The sequence below is a fragment of the Alosa pseudoharengus genome, unplaced genomic scaffold, assembly GCF_046254945.1.
Source record: "Alosa pseudoharengus isolate Yale_2024_CS ecotype anadromous, Long Island Sound unplaced genomic scaffold, YU_APseudo_1.1 YU_APseudo_1.1_scf_23, whole genome shotgun sequence".
Lineage (NCBI taxonomy): Eukaryota > Metazoa > Chordata > Actinopteri > Clupeiformes > Clupeidae > Alosa > Alosa pseudoharengus.
In genome coordinates this window covers 14417648-14430574 of record NW_027468685.1, presented here as the reverse complement: position 1 = coordinate 14430574, position 12927 = coordinate 14417648, and the positions used below count along the sequence as shown (strand labels likewise).

Sequence of the window (12927 nt, the reverse complement as noted above, 5' to 3'; positions counted from 1 at the left end):
AAACATGTCGAAGCTTGTTTAAAGTTTGCCACAAAACATTTGGACAGGCCTATGAAATACTGAGAGAATGTAGTCTGGTCAGACGCAAAATGTAACTCTTTGTTTTTACAACACATCATGTTTGGAGGAGAAATGGCACTGTACATCACCCTAAAAATAGCATGCCAACAGTGAGGATTGGAGGTGGAGGCATCATGGTGTGTGGGGCTGTTTCACCTCATGGTACTGGCAGACTTGAGGGAGTGAAGAATGGAGCCATTTTCTTCCAGGAGAATCTTGCCATCCACCAGGATGATGAGGATAAGACATGGGGAGACCTTCCAGGAGGACAACGATCCAAAGCATAGAGCAAAGGAAACTCTCAATTGGTTTAGATAACGGAAATCGAGGCCCTGATTTAAATCCAACTGAAGATTTCTGGAAGGAACTAAAGGATTGACTAGCCTGGAAAATCCAGACCCTGTTAATCTAGAAAGATTAAGGGTCTGGCCACAAATAATGAAAATGGCCCAACTCGAGGGGCGGCACCAAGCATGCATTTGAAAAGCTCACTGGGCGCTATTGGATAACACTACGACCAATGTTTACTGACTGATTCGTTGCAGCGCTGTCGTCATCTATTTAGCTCGCCTATATCAGACACACCAATGTGATTGCTTCCTCGCGATGCAAGTGGTAAAAGTAACGTGCATCATTACTCATTGCCAGAGTGTCTCGCAGAGACAATTCAAATTGTGCTCTCACGAGAACTCTGGGTTTCCATGGTAAGGATTGACAAGAGGGACCCCTGGAATCTTCAAGATTTAAAGGATTAAATCTGTTTAGAAGAATGGGGCAAAATCACACCTGAATACTGCGACTGATTAGTTTGGTCATACAGGAAATGTCTTCAAGCTGTCATTACAAACAAAGGCTTTTCCACAAAGTATTTAAAGGTGCTCTTAGCAATGTTGGCTAACGTCACTTCTGTTGACGTTTAAAGATAACAGAGAGCTAGCTCGACCCTCCCTCCCGTGCAACTGAAACTCTCTTGAACGTGCATCTTGTCGGTGAATGGCTGGAAAAGTTTGTTAAGTTTCATGGACAAGGTTGCACCCGGCTGTTTTTGTTGCCATTTTTGGTCTGTCAAAATAGACCGCCTTGCTTTTACAGTGTATTTAGAGGACAGGCAACTAACGGATTGTGAGGAGACGTTTGCTGTATGTGACAAAAATGTTTTAGCTTAGAAACCGTGTGACATTGCTTAGAGCACCATTTCAGTAGGTGTGTTCAATGCTTTTTTCCTGCGCCATTCCACTTTTTAACACATCATTTTATTTATGGACTTTTTATATGTGTGGATTACTTGAGCTAATACTAATGTCTGGTGAAAATGTCATGTCAATAGACTCATTGGAAGTATACGTTCCATTCTTTTTGGAAGTACGCGTTCCATACTTATTTCCCCCACTGTACACTCACTAAAATAGGAAGGAACCACGAGGGAGGAGATGAGCTAGCCTACAAGGACCCAGTTCCTGATTGGCAGTGGAATGCTGCTTGTTCTTTTGCTGCTCTGATTAGAGTGATCAGAGACAGTGATCAGACACTGATCCCATCTCACGTCTCGTAGCATTAGCAGCGTTAGCAGAGATCAAAGTCAAAGTCAAAGTCAAAGTCAGCTTTATTGTCAATTTCTTCACATGTTCCAGACATACAAAGAGATCGAAATTACGTTTCTCACTATCCCACGGTGGAGACAAGACATATTTTACCAATTTTAAGTCCACAGACAAACATAACATTCAAGTAAACAAAAAAGTAAGTAAATAAGTAAATAAGAGGGCACATATAATGAAAAAATAAGAGCAGCAAAATTTGGTTGAAATTGTGCATAGACAGTCAATAAAATAAAATACTAGTGCAAAGTCAGGCCAATAAGAGGCTGAGGTAGTTCTGTTTGACCTAAGTAAGAAATAAAGTGGCATAGTGGTGCAAGTTATGTAAGAGCAGCAGAAGTGTTGTGTTTTCAGGACAACAGCAACAAGTTGCAAAGTGTACAAGTGTGCAAGTGGAGTGGTGCAGGCGGCCATTGTGGGTCCAATGTCCAGGATGTTATGTAGCTGAGGGTGGAGGGGGGAGAGGAGGGAGAGAGTTCAGCATCCTAACAGCTTGGTGTATGAAGCTGTTGGTGAGTCTGGTAGTGCGGGAGCGCAGGCTTCTGTACCTCTTCCCAGAGGGCAGTAGATCAAACAGATTGTGAGCGGGGTGACTTGCATCACTCACAATTTTGGTCGCCTTGCGGGTGAGGTGGGTGGTGTAAATGTCCTTCAGGGAGGGGAGTGAAGCACCAATAATCCTTCCAGCTGTGTTCACTATGCGCTGCAGAGCTTTCCTGTTGTATTCAGTGCAGCTTCCGCCCCACACAGCGATACAGCTGGAGAGGATGCTCTCAATGGTGCCTCGGTAGAATGTGGTCATGATGGCTGGTGGAGCACTTGCTCGCCTGAGTTTCCGCAGGAAGTACAGGCGGCGCTGAGCTCTCTTCGCCAGTGATGCTGTGTTGGTGGTCCAGGAGAGGTCTTCACTGATGTGCACCCCCAGGAATTTGGTGCTGCTCGCTCTCTCCACCACAGCACCGTCGATGGTCAGTGGCAGGTGTTGGGTGTGACCTCTCCGGAAGTCAACAACAATCTCTTTGGTCTTGCTGACGTTCAGCAGGAGGTTGTTGTCCCTGCACCACGTGGTCAGATGGTCGACCTCCAACCTGTATTGAGTCTCGTCGCCCTTGGTGATGAGACCCACCAGAGTTGTGTCGTCAGCAAATTTCACTATGTGATTGTTGCTGTAGGTTGCAGTGCAGTCATGCGTCAGCAGGGTGAAGAGCAGCGGACTGAGCACGCAGCCTTGGGGGGCCCCTGTGCTCAGTGTGATGCTGCTTGAGGTATTGTTGCCAACACGTACTACTTGAGGCCTCTGACAGAGGAAGTCCAGTAGCCAGTTGCAGAGGTAGGTACTGAGTCCCAGTTTGTCAAGTTTGCAGATGAGTTGTTGTGGTATTATGGTGTTGAATGCAGAACTGAAGTCTATAAACAGCAATCTCACATATGAGTCTCTTTTTTCCAGGTGGGTGAGGGCTGGGTGGAGGGCAGAGCAGATTGCATCCTCTGTAGACCGTTTGGCTCGGTATGCAAACTGGAAGGGGTCCAGGGTGGGGGGGAGAATGGATTTGATATGTGACATGACAAGCCGCTCAAAGCACTTCATGATGATGGGTGTCAGTGCCACAGGGCGGTAGTCATTGAAGCAGGATGGAGCAGTTTTCTTCGGCACAGGTATGATGGTGGCAGCTTTGAAACAAGATGGGACGATGGCTTGCTTCAGGGAAGTGTTAAAGATGTCTGTGAAGACATCCTTAAGCTCCCCTGCGCAGTCCTTCAGCGCACGACCAGGGATGTTGTCTGGACCTGTTGCCTTACGGGTGTTGATAGCAGCAAGTGTCCTCTTCACGCTGTCAGCAGAGAGGCACAGGGGCTGCTCATGTAGAGGGGGATGGGTCTTCTGTGGGCAGGTGCTGTTTTGTGCTTCAAAGCGAGCAAAGAAGCGGTTCAGGTTGTTGAGCAGAGGGATGTTGCTCTCGCAGCTCTGTGGCGCGGGCTTGTAGTCCGTGAGGGCCTGAATGCCCTGCCATAGGCTTTGTGCGTTCCTGCTGTCTTTGAAGTGGGTGGTTATCTTGTGAGTGTATTCCTTTTTTGCTTCCTTGATGCCACGGGACAGGTTGGCTCTCGCTGTTCTCATGCCAGCTTCATCCCCAGCTCTGTAGGCTTTGTATCTGGCCCTCAGCAGCCTGAGGACATCCCCTGTCAGCCATGGCTTCCAGTTAGCCCGAGTGATGATGTCTTTTGTGTGGGTCACATCATCAATGCACTTGGTGATGTAAGAGGTTACAGTGTCTGTATACTCCTCTATGTCTGTCTGGTTGTTGTAAGTGGCTGATGGGTTTTTTAAACTGATCTTCACACTCCAGCTTACCTTCCACCATAAATAAAAAAACTTACCTTCCGCTCTAGCATACAGTTATTGCGCACAACCAATTGAAGACATCACCACAGACATGATGCACACACACAGACACACACTCACACACACACACACACACTTTCACTCACAGATACACACACTCTCACACACTCCTATTCATATTGCCTACCGTTGTAGTATCCATACTTAACATGGGCATGTATGCATGTACGTATGCCTGCATGCTAGCACGCTCACACACAGATTTGTCACAGTCTTTTCTCTTTACTCAGGGTGCATCAGAGGAGAGTGTTTGAGACAGTAAAAAACATCAATCAGACCGTCCGACAACGCAGCCCAGCCCCACCTTTCTCCAACATCCCAGGGTCCAATCAGATGCTGTCCCCTCTAAGCTCCGCCTTTTCCAGTGGTATGGCCACTCCTCAGTCCAACCTCAGTGAAACAAAACTGAGTGGTAGCAATCTCGCCCTTGACAACCGCACACAGAGTCTCCTACAGGAAGGAGAGTCCACTCCCGGCAGGTGGGTTGAGTCTGTTTCCTGTTCTCTGCCTTAAATATATATTTTTAAATGAACATCTTAAAAATAAAAAAAATCTTTGATACAGTTAGAAGTGATTATTAAAGTAAGTAAAGTGAGTAAAAAGCACTCCAGTGCGGGGATATCACTTATTTTAACATTTTAGAGTTAGTGGAATACAAAACAGCTTACCTCAGTGGAACACTGATAGATTCATATTCTGATAGTATTGTCTTCTACCAGTGTTGAAATTTCAGCCTGTATTTGAATACTGTGGTATTTGAACTCTCCAATTTAAATTCTTTCTAATTAATATATGTCGTGTTTATTTTATTCGGGCAGTGGTATGGACACCCCTAAGAAGCGCACAAGCTCTGAGGACCTGAAGCTGGCGTTGCGCCGGCTGTCCCTGAGGCGGCAGAACTGCCTGAGCGAGCGGCGCTTCTTCGAGGAGGAGCGCGAGAGCGGCCTCTACCCGCACGACGGTCCTCACTACGTCAGCGGCCTCGTCCACAGCGACAGCATCATGTCCCTCGGCTCACACCTGTCCTGGGCCAGCCGCCCCTACCTGCCTGACAAGCTTCAGATCGTCAAGCCTTTAGAAGGTGACCTTAATCCTGACCTTAACCCTGACCTTCACCCCTGCCTGCCAAACAAGCTTCAGATCGTCAAGCCTTTAGAAGGTGACCTTAATCCTGACCTTAACCCTGACCTTCACCCCTGCCTGCCAAACAAGCTTCAGATCGTCAAGCCTTTAGAAGGTGACCTTAATCCTGACCTTAACCCTGACCTTCACCCCTGCCTGCCAAACAAGCTTCAGATCGTCAAGCCCTTAGAAAGTGACCCCTACCCTAACCCTAACTCTAACCCTAATCTCAATCTTAACACGTACCTGCCTGACAAGTTCCAAATGGTCAAGCCCATAGGAGATGACCCTTACCCTAACCCCAATCCTACCCCTAACCTTAACCCCAGCACTAACGATAAACCCAACACCAGGAGGAGTACGTATCTTAACCCTAACGCCAGTACCAACACAAGCCCTTGCATGACCCCCAGTGCTAAACCATTTCGGAAGGCTCCCCAAGAGCAGGAGGTGAGGTTTGACCTCCGACCTCGCCAAAGGTCCGCGAGGCGTCCCGCGCACCGCACACACAAGCGGCCCCCCTCCTTCATGCTCTTCAACTCTCTCTGGTCGGTTATGCACCACGGCAAACACACAAACTTCACACACAAGCAGGCTCGCAGGTGGCTGGAGATGCCTTAAAACACAGACACATGCACACACACACACACACACACACACACGCACGCACACACACACACATGCACACACGCGTGCGCATGCAAATCTTACAAAGCCGACTGTCTTGTTTACTGCTGTGGAGAGTAATGCAGATAAAAGATAAAAAATGAATTAATAATTAATAGTTAATTTCACGAGTAGTAAGTCAGTGAAAAGGTAGTGCTAGTCAGATTTTGTTTTTCCATGAGTTCAGTAGTGCCTAAATATATAACCTATATATATGTAGAAAATGTATTCTCTTTATATTTCCCTACATGCTTTTCAACATTCATCCATTGTCTCCATCCATTTCTGTGTTTCTGGTTTTATTTGTGTGCAACATTCTGGTTTACTTTGATTGTCATTTGACTTTCATTGTCATCATTTTTTCATCTCATGTTTACAGTGTCATTCATTGTCAATAAAATTATTTCTTCTTCATTTTTTATCATTTTCCTTCATTTCCCATTTCTCATATAATTTTCTATTTTATTATTTGTTACATTTGTTACTGTAATTTAGTTGTATTTCTATGTGTTTTTACGATCATGTTGTTCACGTGATAGACACAGGAATATGTAAAAACACATAATGACTGAGATGTTTGAGGGGCAGCCGTGGCCTACTGGTTAGCGCTTCAGACTTGTAACCGGAGGGTTGCCGGTTCGAACCCTGACCAGTAGGCCACAGCTGAAGTGCCCTTGAGCAAGGCACCTAACCCCTCACTGCTCCCCGAGCACCGCTGTTGTTGCAGGCAGCTCACTGCGCTGGGATTAGTGTGTGTTTCACCTCACTGTGTGCAGAGTGTGTTTCACTAATTCACGGATTGGGATAAATGCAGAGACCAAATGTCCCTCACGGGATCAAAAGAGTATATATACTTATACTTATATATGTAATTTCAGTATAATACAATCAGCATGTAGTCAGTCCTACATGCTTGATTATTTCTAGTTTTCTAAACCATTTCTATAGGCTCTGTAAGAGCAGGAGGTGAGTTTGACCTCCGACCTCCCCAAGAGGTCCCCAAGGTCAAACTCATAAACACCACACAACCAAGCACCAGGCCTGATGACCTCTCAGGCTGCAACTACTTATACATTTACATTTAAGGAGACCTTACTGTAGGTAACAATAAATACTACTATGCAGAGGAGACCTTACTGTAGGTAACAATAAATACTACTATGCAGAGGAGACCTTACTGTAGGTAATAATAAATACTACTATGCAGAGGAGACCTTACTGTAGGTAACAATAAATACTACTATGCAGAGGAGACTTTAGGTGACAATAAATACTACTATGCAGAGGAGACCTTACTGTAGGTAACAATAAATACCACTTTGCAGTGGAGACCTTACTGTAGGTAACAATAAATACCACTTTGCAGTGGAGACCTTACTGTAGGTAACAATAAATACTACTATGCAGAGGAGACCTTACTGTAGGTAACAATAAATACTACTATGCAGAGGAGACCTTACTGTAGGTAACAATAAATACTACTATGCAGAGGAGACTTTAGGTGACAATAAATACTACTATGCAGAGGAGACCTTACTGTAGGTAACAATAAATACCACTTTGCAGTGGAGACCTTACTGTAGGTAACAATAAATACCACTTTGCAGTGGAGACCTTACTGTAGGTAACAATAAATACTACTATGCAGAGGAGACCTTACTGTAGGTAACAATAAATACTACTATGCAGAGGAGACTTTAGGTGACAATAAATACTACTATGCAGAGGAGACCTTACTGTAGGTAACAATAAATACCACTTTGCAGTGGAGACCTTACTGTAGGTAACAATAAATACCACTTTGCAGTGGAGACCTTACTGTAGGTAACAATAAATACTACTATGCAGAGGAGACCTTACTGTAGGTAACAATAAATACTACTATGCAGAGGAGACCTTACTGTAGGTAACAATAAATACTACTATGCAGAGGAGACCTTACTGTAGGTAACAATAAATACTACTATGCAGAGGAGACCTTACTGTAGGTAACAATAAATACTACTATGCAGAGGAGACCTTACTGTAGGTAACAATAAATACTACTATGCAGAGGAGACCTTACTGTAGGTAACGATAAATACTACTATGCAGAGGAGACCTTACTGTAGGTAACAATAAATACTACTATGCAGAGGAGACCTTACTGTAGGTAACAATAAATACTACTATGCAGAGGAGACTTTAGGTGACAATAAATACTACTATGCAGAGGAGACCTTACTGTAGGTAACAATAAATACCACTTTGCAGTGGAGACCTTACTGTAGGTAACAATAAATACCACTTTGCAGTGGAGACCTTACTGTAGGTAACAATAAATACTACTATGCAGAGGAGACCTTAGGTAACAATAAATACTGCAGTGCTCTTGCAGTGCAGGGGTATAACTACTAGTCAAGTGTGTGAAAGGAGATAGTGGTAGAAGGAGATGGAGGTGAAGGTAGGAGGTACTTTCGGAAGAGTCAGGTCCTCAGGGGCTTCTTGAAGATAGAGTGGGATAAGTTGACCCACAATTGATGAACTACGAATGAAAATAGCCTGGATAGCAGTGTGTACGTTTAGGGGCGGTAGTGCCAGGCGACGTTTCTTGGAGGGACGTAGCGTTCAAAGAGTAACATAAGTCACTTGTGTCTAATCTAGCTTTCCGCTCAATAGTTTGCCACTGACAGTGCTAGTGGTGTTTCTATATCCTATGTAGTTTGTTGGTTTCATGAAACTGGTTATGATGATGCCAACAGTGCACAAAGTAGTCATGAAGGTAGATGGAGGCTATTTTGAAGAATCTAATACTTAGACATGTTTCGATTTTTAACAAAAGAAAACAAAATATGTTTCATGAATCAGATTCTTCAAATTAGCCTGTGTTTATGACTGCTATGCACACTAGTGCCATCATCATAAGCAGCTTCATGTGTGTAGGTGATGAATGTCATAACCGGCTCTCTCTGCTGTTTGTGTCCCCCTCTGACCCTCAGGCTCAATCACCCTGCAGCAATGGCAGCAGCTGGCACAGCCTAACCTGGGCGGAATCCTGGACGCCCGGCCGGGCGTGGTCACCAAGGGCTTCCGGCCGCTGAACCTGGACCTGGAGGAGGTGTGCCACTACAGCGACTTTGAGGAGGACGAGCCTGGGGAGCAGTACTTCCAGAACCTTCCGACCACGTCCACGCCCAACCCCAACCCCAACCCTGCCCAGACCCATGTCGTCTCCACAGCGTCCCCCTCCCCCTGCCTGAGCACTGGACAGGCCCTCAACACAGACTTCTCAGGTAAAACTCATTTACACTGATTTCATTCCCTACCACTTCTCAGGTAAAACTAATTTTAACTAATCTAATCCACTTCTACTTGGCTACTCATCCTGATTTTTCAGGTAAAACTCTGTACAGGAAAGTTCAATTTGATTTAATTTGCTTACATGGCCACTTATCATGACTTCTCAGCTCCAACTAAACTCAATTCAATTTCTCAATTAAATTTAATTTAAAGCCATTTATCCATACTTAACAACTTGTCTAGACCCATTACATTCAATTCTGCAATTCCAGGTGCAGAATTTCTACCACAAGATGGCGCCAAAGCTGTATCTATAAATGTCTAATATGTCAAACATTTTTCTATTTCTCTCTCTCTCTCTCAACAAAATAATGACATATCTAATTTTCCTGATTCCGATCATGTACTTTCTGGAAGTAAAACTTTCTGAATACAGACAGTCTATAATTTCTTTGATGAAACAGCCTGAAAAAGAGACCAACAATAATATTTCTTGTAGATGTTTCTTTTAAAACATCTAAGCAAATGAAACAGTGAAATGATATGCACAACAATGCATGATTCATGCAATGATACATCAAAGCAATGAACAATAACATCCTAGAATTTGTTTTAAAAAAGTAAACAAATTTCTGAGCTGATGAAACAGAAGTAGATGTGGTCAGCTTTTCTAGTCTTCTCTCTATCTGCATTAATGTATAAATAATGTGTAATTAATGTGTAAATATGTGCGATTGTGTGTGTGTGTGTGTGTGTGTGTGTGTGTGTGTGTGTGTGTGTGTGTGTGTGTGTGTGTGTGTGTGCGTGTGTGTGCGTGTGTGTGCGTGTGTGTGTGTGCGTGTGTGCGTGTGTGTGTGTGTGTGTGTGTGTGTGTGTGTGTGTGTGCGCGTGCGCGTGTGTGTGTGTGTGTGTGTGTGTGTGTGTGTGTGTGTGTGTGTGTGTGTGTGTCTGTGTGTCTGTGTGTGTGTGGTTTTGCAGTGTATTATCCTGGCAAGTGCATGGCGCACACCAGTTCCACCTACACCTTCACAACCTGTCGGATTCTTCACCCGTCTGACGAGCTGACGAGAGTCACACCAAGGTACACACACACAGACAGACACACACACACACACACACACACACACACACACACACAGACACACACACACACACACACACACACACACACACACACACACAACACACACACACACACACACACACACACACACACCTCAATAACAGCTCCAGTAGCATTCCATAACCTTGTTGCCAGTCTCCAGAGTGTTCTATAATCATAGAAAGCTTATTGGTCATTGCTGTGTTTCGTTAGCTCCATGTGAATGCCTCTTGGAGGTGATGACCTTTATTGACCCTTTCACAGTTTGAACCCCGGCCCCACTTCCTCCTGTGGGCCGTCCAGCAGCCTGCGCTCCACCCCGGCGGTCACGCCCTGCACGCCACGCCGCATGAGCCTCGCGCAGTCACAGTCCTTCACCAACCTGCGCGACTCCACCAAGACCTTCAGCACCTCGCTGGGGCTAGTGCGCCTCCTGCAGGAGCGGGGGATCTCCGCGGCCGTCTACCAGCACCAGAGCTGGGACCGCAGCAGTATGGCTCCCGGAGGCGGAGGAGGAGGAGGAGGGGGGGTCCTCTTCAGCACGACCGTTGCCCCGCGCACATCCGCGTACCCCCAGAGGCCGTCCACGCCGCCCAACTCGCCCGTCCACGGCACGCAGAGCCCCAGCTCGCTGGCGGAGCAGGACGACGACTTCTCATTCAAGAGCCCGTCCAACGAGAACTTCCTGGCCTCGCGTCCGGCGCGATCCATCCTCATGGAGGTGGCGGCTGCCGGGGGCGGAGGAGGAGGAGGAGGAGGAGGAGGAGGAGGGGCGGCGCAGCAGGCGCGCGACTGCGAGAGCCAGACAGACGTCAGCGTGTACAACCTCAACCTGGTGGACAAGCTGAAGCGCCTGGGCCTGGCCAGCCCCGGCAGGGGGCAGCCCAGGGGCCACGCGCCCATCCTGGGGGCCCTCGGTGGGCTGCGGAGGCCCGGCTCGCCTTTCTCCCTGAACGAGGGGATGCGGAGGAACCGCAGCTATCCTGTGATGGTGGGGGCCAGCATGGCCATGAAGGGCCCGGGGCCCCAGGACGACGAGGAGATGCTGCTGGAGCCCAAACTATCCAAACAGAGCAGCTTGAAGTAAACAAGTAAACAACAACAACAACAACAACAACAACAACAACAACGCAAGGACTTTACTGAAAGTAAATAGATATGAACAACTCTGATTTTGCCCAAAGTAAATATAAACAACTCATCCACACAGACTTTACTTGAAGTAAATAAATATGAACAACTCATCCACACAGACTTTACTTAAAGTAAATAGATAGAAACAGCACATGCAGGCGTGGTTGAGCAGTGGTAATGTCACCGACTGACAATTGGTCAACCCGGGTTTGATTCTTGCCCTTGCGAGTCTGTGTGGCTTTAGATAAAAGTGTCTGCTAAATGGCAGTCAACTTTAACTAACTTTAACCTGGACTTTACTTAAAGTAAATAAATAAATACACGCCCAACACAGCATGCATATAAGCTACTCATAGCCCTGTGCAGAATATACAGTAGGAAGCCTATACCCGAACCCATGCACACAATACTCTCATAAAGCCTATACATAAACTCCTGTACTGAACAACCTTTATAAAGCCTATACACACTGTATACACTCACCGGCCACTTCATTAGGTACATCTGTTCAACTGCTCATTAACACAAATATCTAAACAGCCAATAAAATGGCAGAAACTCAATGCATTTAGGCATGTTGAAGTTCAAGCTTTAGAATAGGGAAGGAAGGTGATTTAAGTGAAGTTGAGTGTTGAATGTGGCATAGTTGTTGGTGCCAGATGGGCTGATCTGAGTATTTCAGAAACTGATAATGCCACAACATGCCTGATTGTTAGTGACCATGTCCATCCCTTTATGACCGCAGTGTAGCCTACCCATCCTCTGATAGCTACAATCAGCAGGATAAGACGCTCGATGGTGTTTTATGCCCCCAACGTTGTCTTCCAGGCAGCGCTGCCACCACTGATTTAAAGGCACCTAATCCTAAACCTAACCCCAACCCTAACCCTAACCTTAACCCATGCCTAACCCTAGTGCCTTCCAGGCAGCGCTGCCTTGAAGACAATGTTGGAGGCATAAAACAACAAGAAATGGATAAGGCGCCATGTCACAAATCTCGAATCAACTGGTTTCTTGAATATGACAATGAGTTCACTGTACTCAAATGGCCTCCACAGTCACCAGATCTCAGTCCCATAGAGCCCCTTTGGGATGTGTTGGAACAGGAGATCCACATGGATGTGCAGCTGACAAATCTGCAGCAACTGTGTGATGCATGTCAATTTAGACCAAGATCTCTGAGGAATGTTTCCATGTTGAATCTGTCTGTGGCACAAAAGAAAGCAGTTCTGAAGGCATAAGAGCATTTAACCTGGTGCTAGTAAGTGTACCTAATAAAGTGGCTGATGAGTGTAAATTCCTGTCCAGAAGTTTCCATAAAGTCCTGTGGCAGGACTTTATGAACCACTATACTGTACAACTTACCCACAGCCTATATACAAAATGTGCACAGAACAATTATACATGACTCACACATGGTTATGTAAATAAGTAAACACATGTATGTGGCACATAACACACACTCAAACTGCTGCTGTACAGAATGAGAATAGTTACCACACAATTTACACACAATGTGCTGAAGTAACACAAAGTCCTGTATTGTACAATAACATACAGCT

The 12927-nt window shown here is 45.7% G+C and overlaps 1 protein-coding gene across 1 annotated transcript in view; it reads left to right on the top strand.

The window, feature by feature from the left end:
- Positions 1–11318, top strand: part of trak1b (trafficking protein, kinesin binding 1b) — a 21324-nt gene extending 10006 nt beyond the window's left edge. Inside the window, exons 12-16 of the mRNA XM_076300958.1 lie at positions 4293–4541; positions 4881–5143; positions 8829–9122; positions 10108–10210; positions 10496–11318. Of these exons, the coding sequence (XP_076157073.1) occupies positions 4293–4541; positions 4881–5143; positions 8829–9122; positions 10108–10210; positions 10496–11318 (1732 nt within the window). The remainder of the gene's footprint in view (positions 1–4292; positions 4542–4880; positions 5144–8828; positions 9123–10107; positions 10211–10495) is intronic.
- The last annotated feature ends 1609 nt before the right edge of the window (positions 11319–12927 follow it).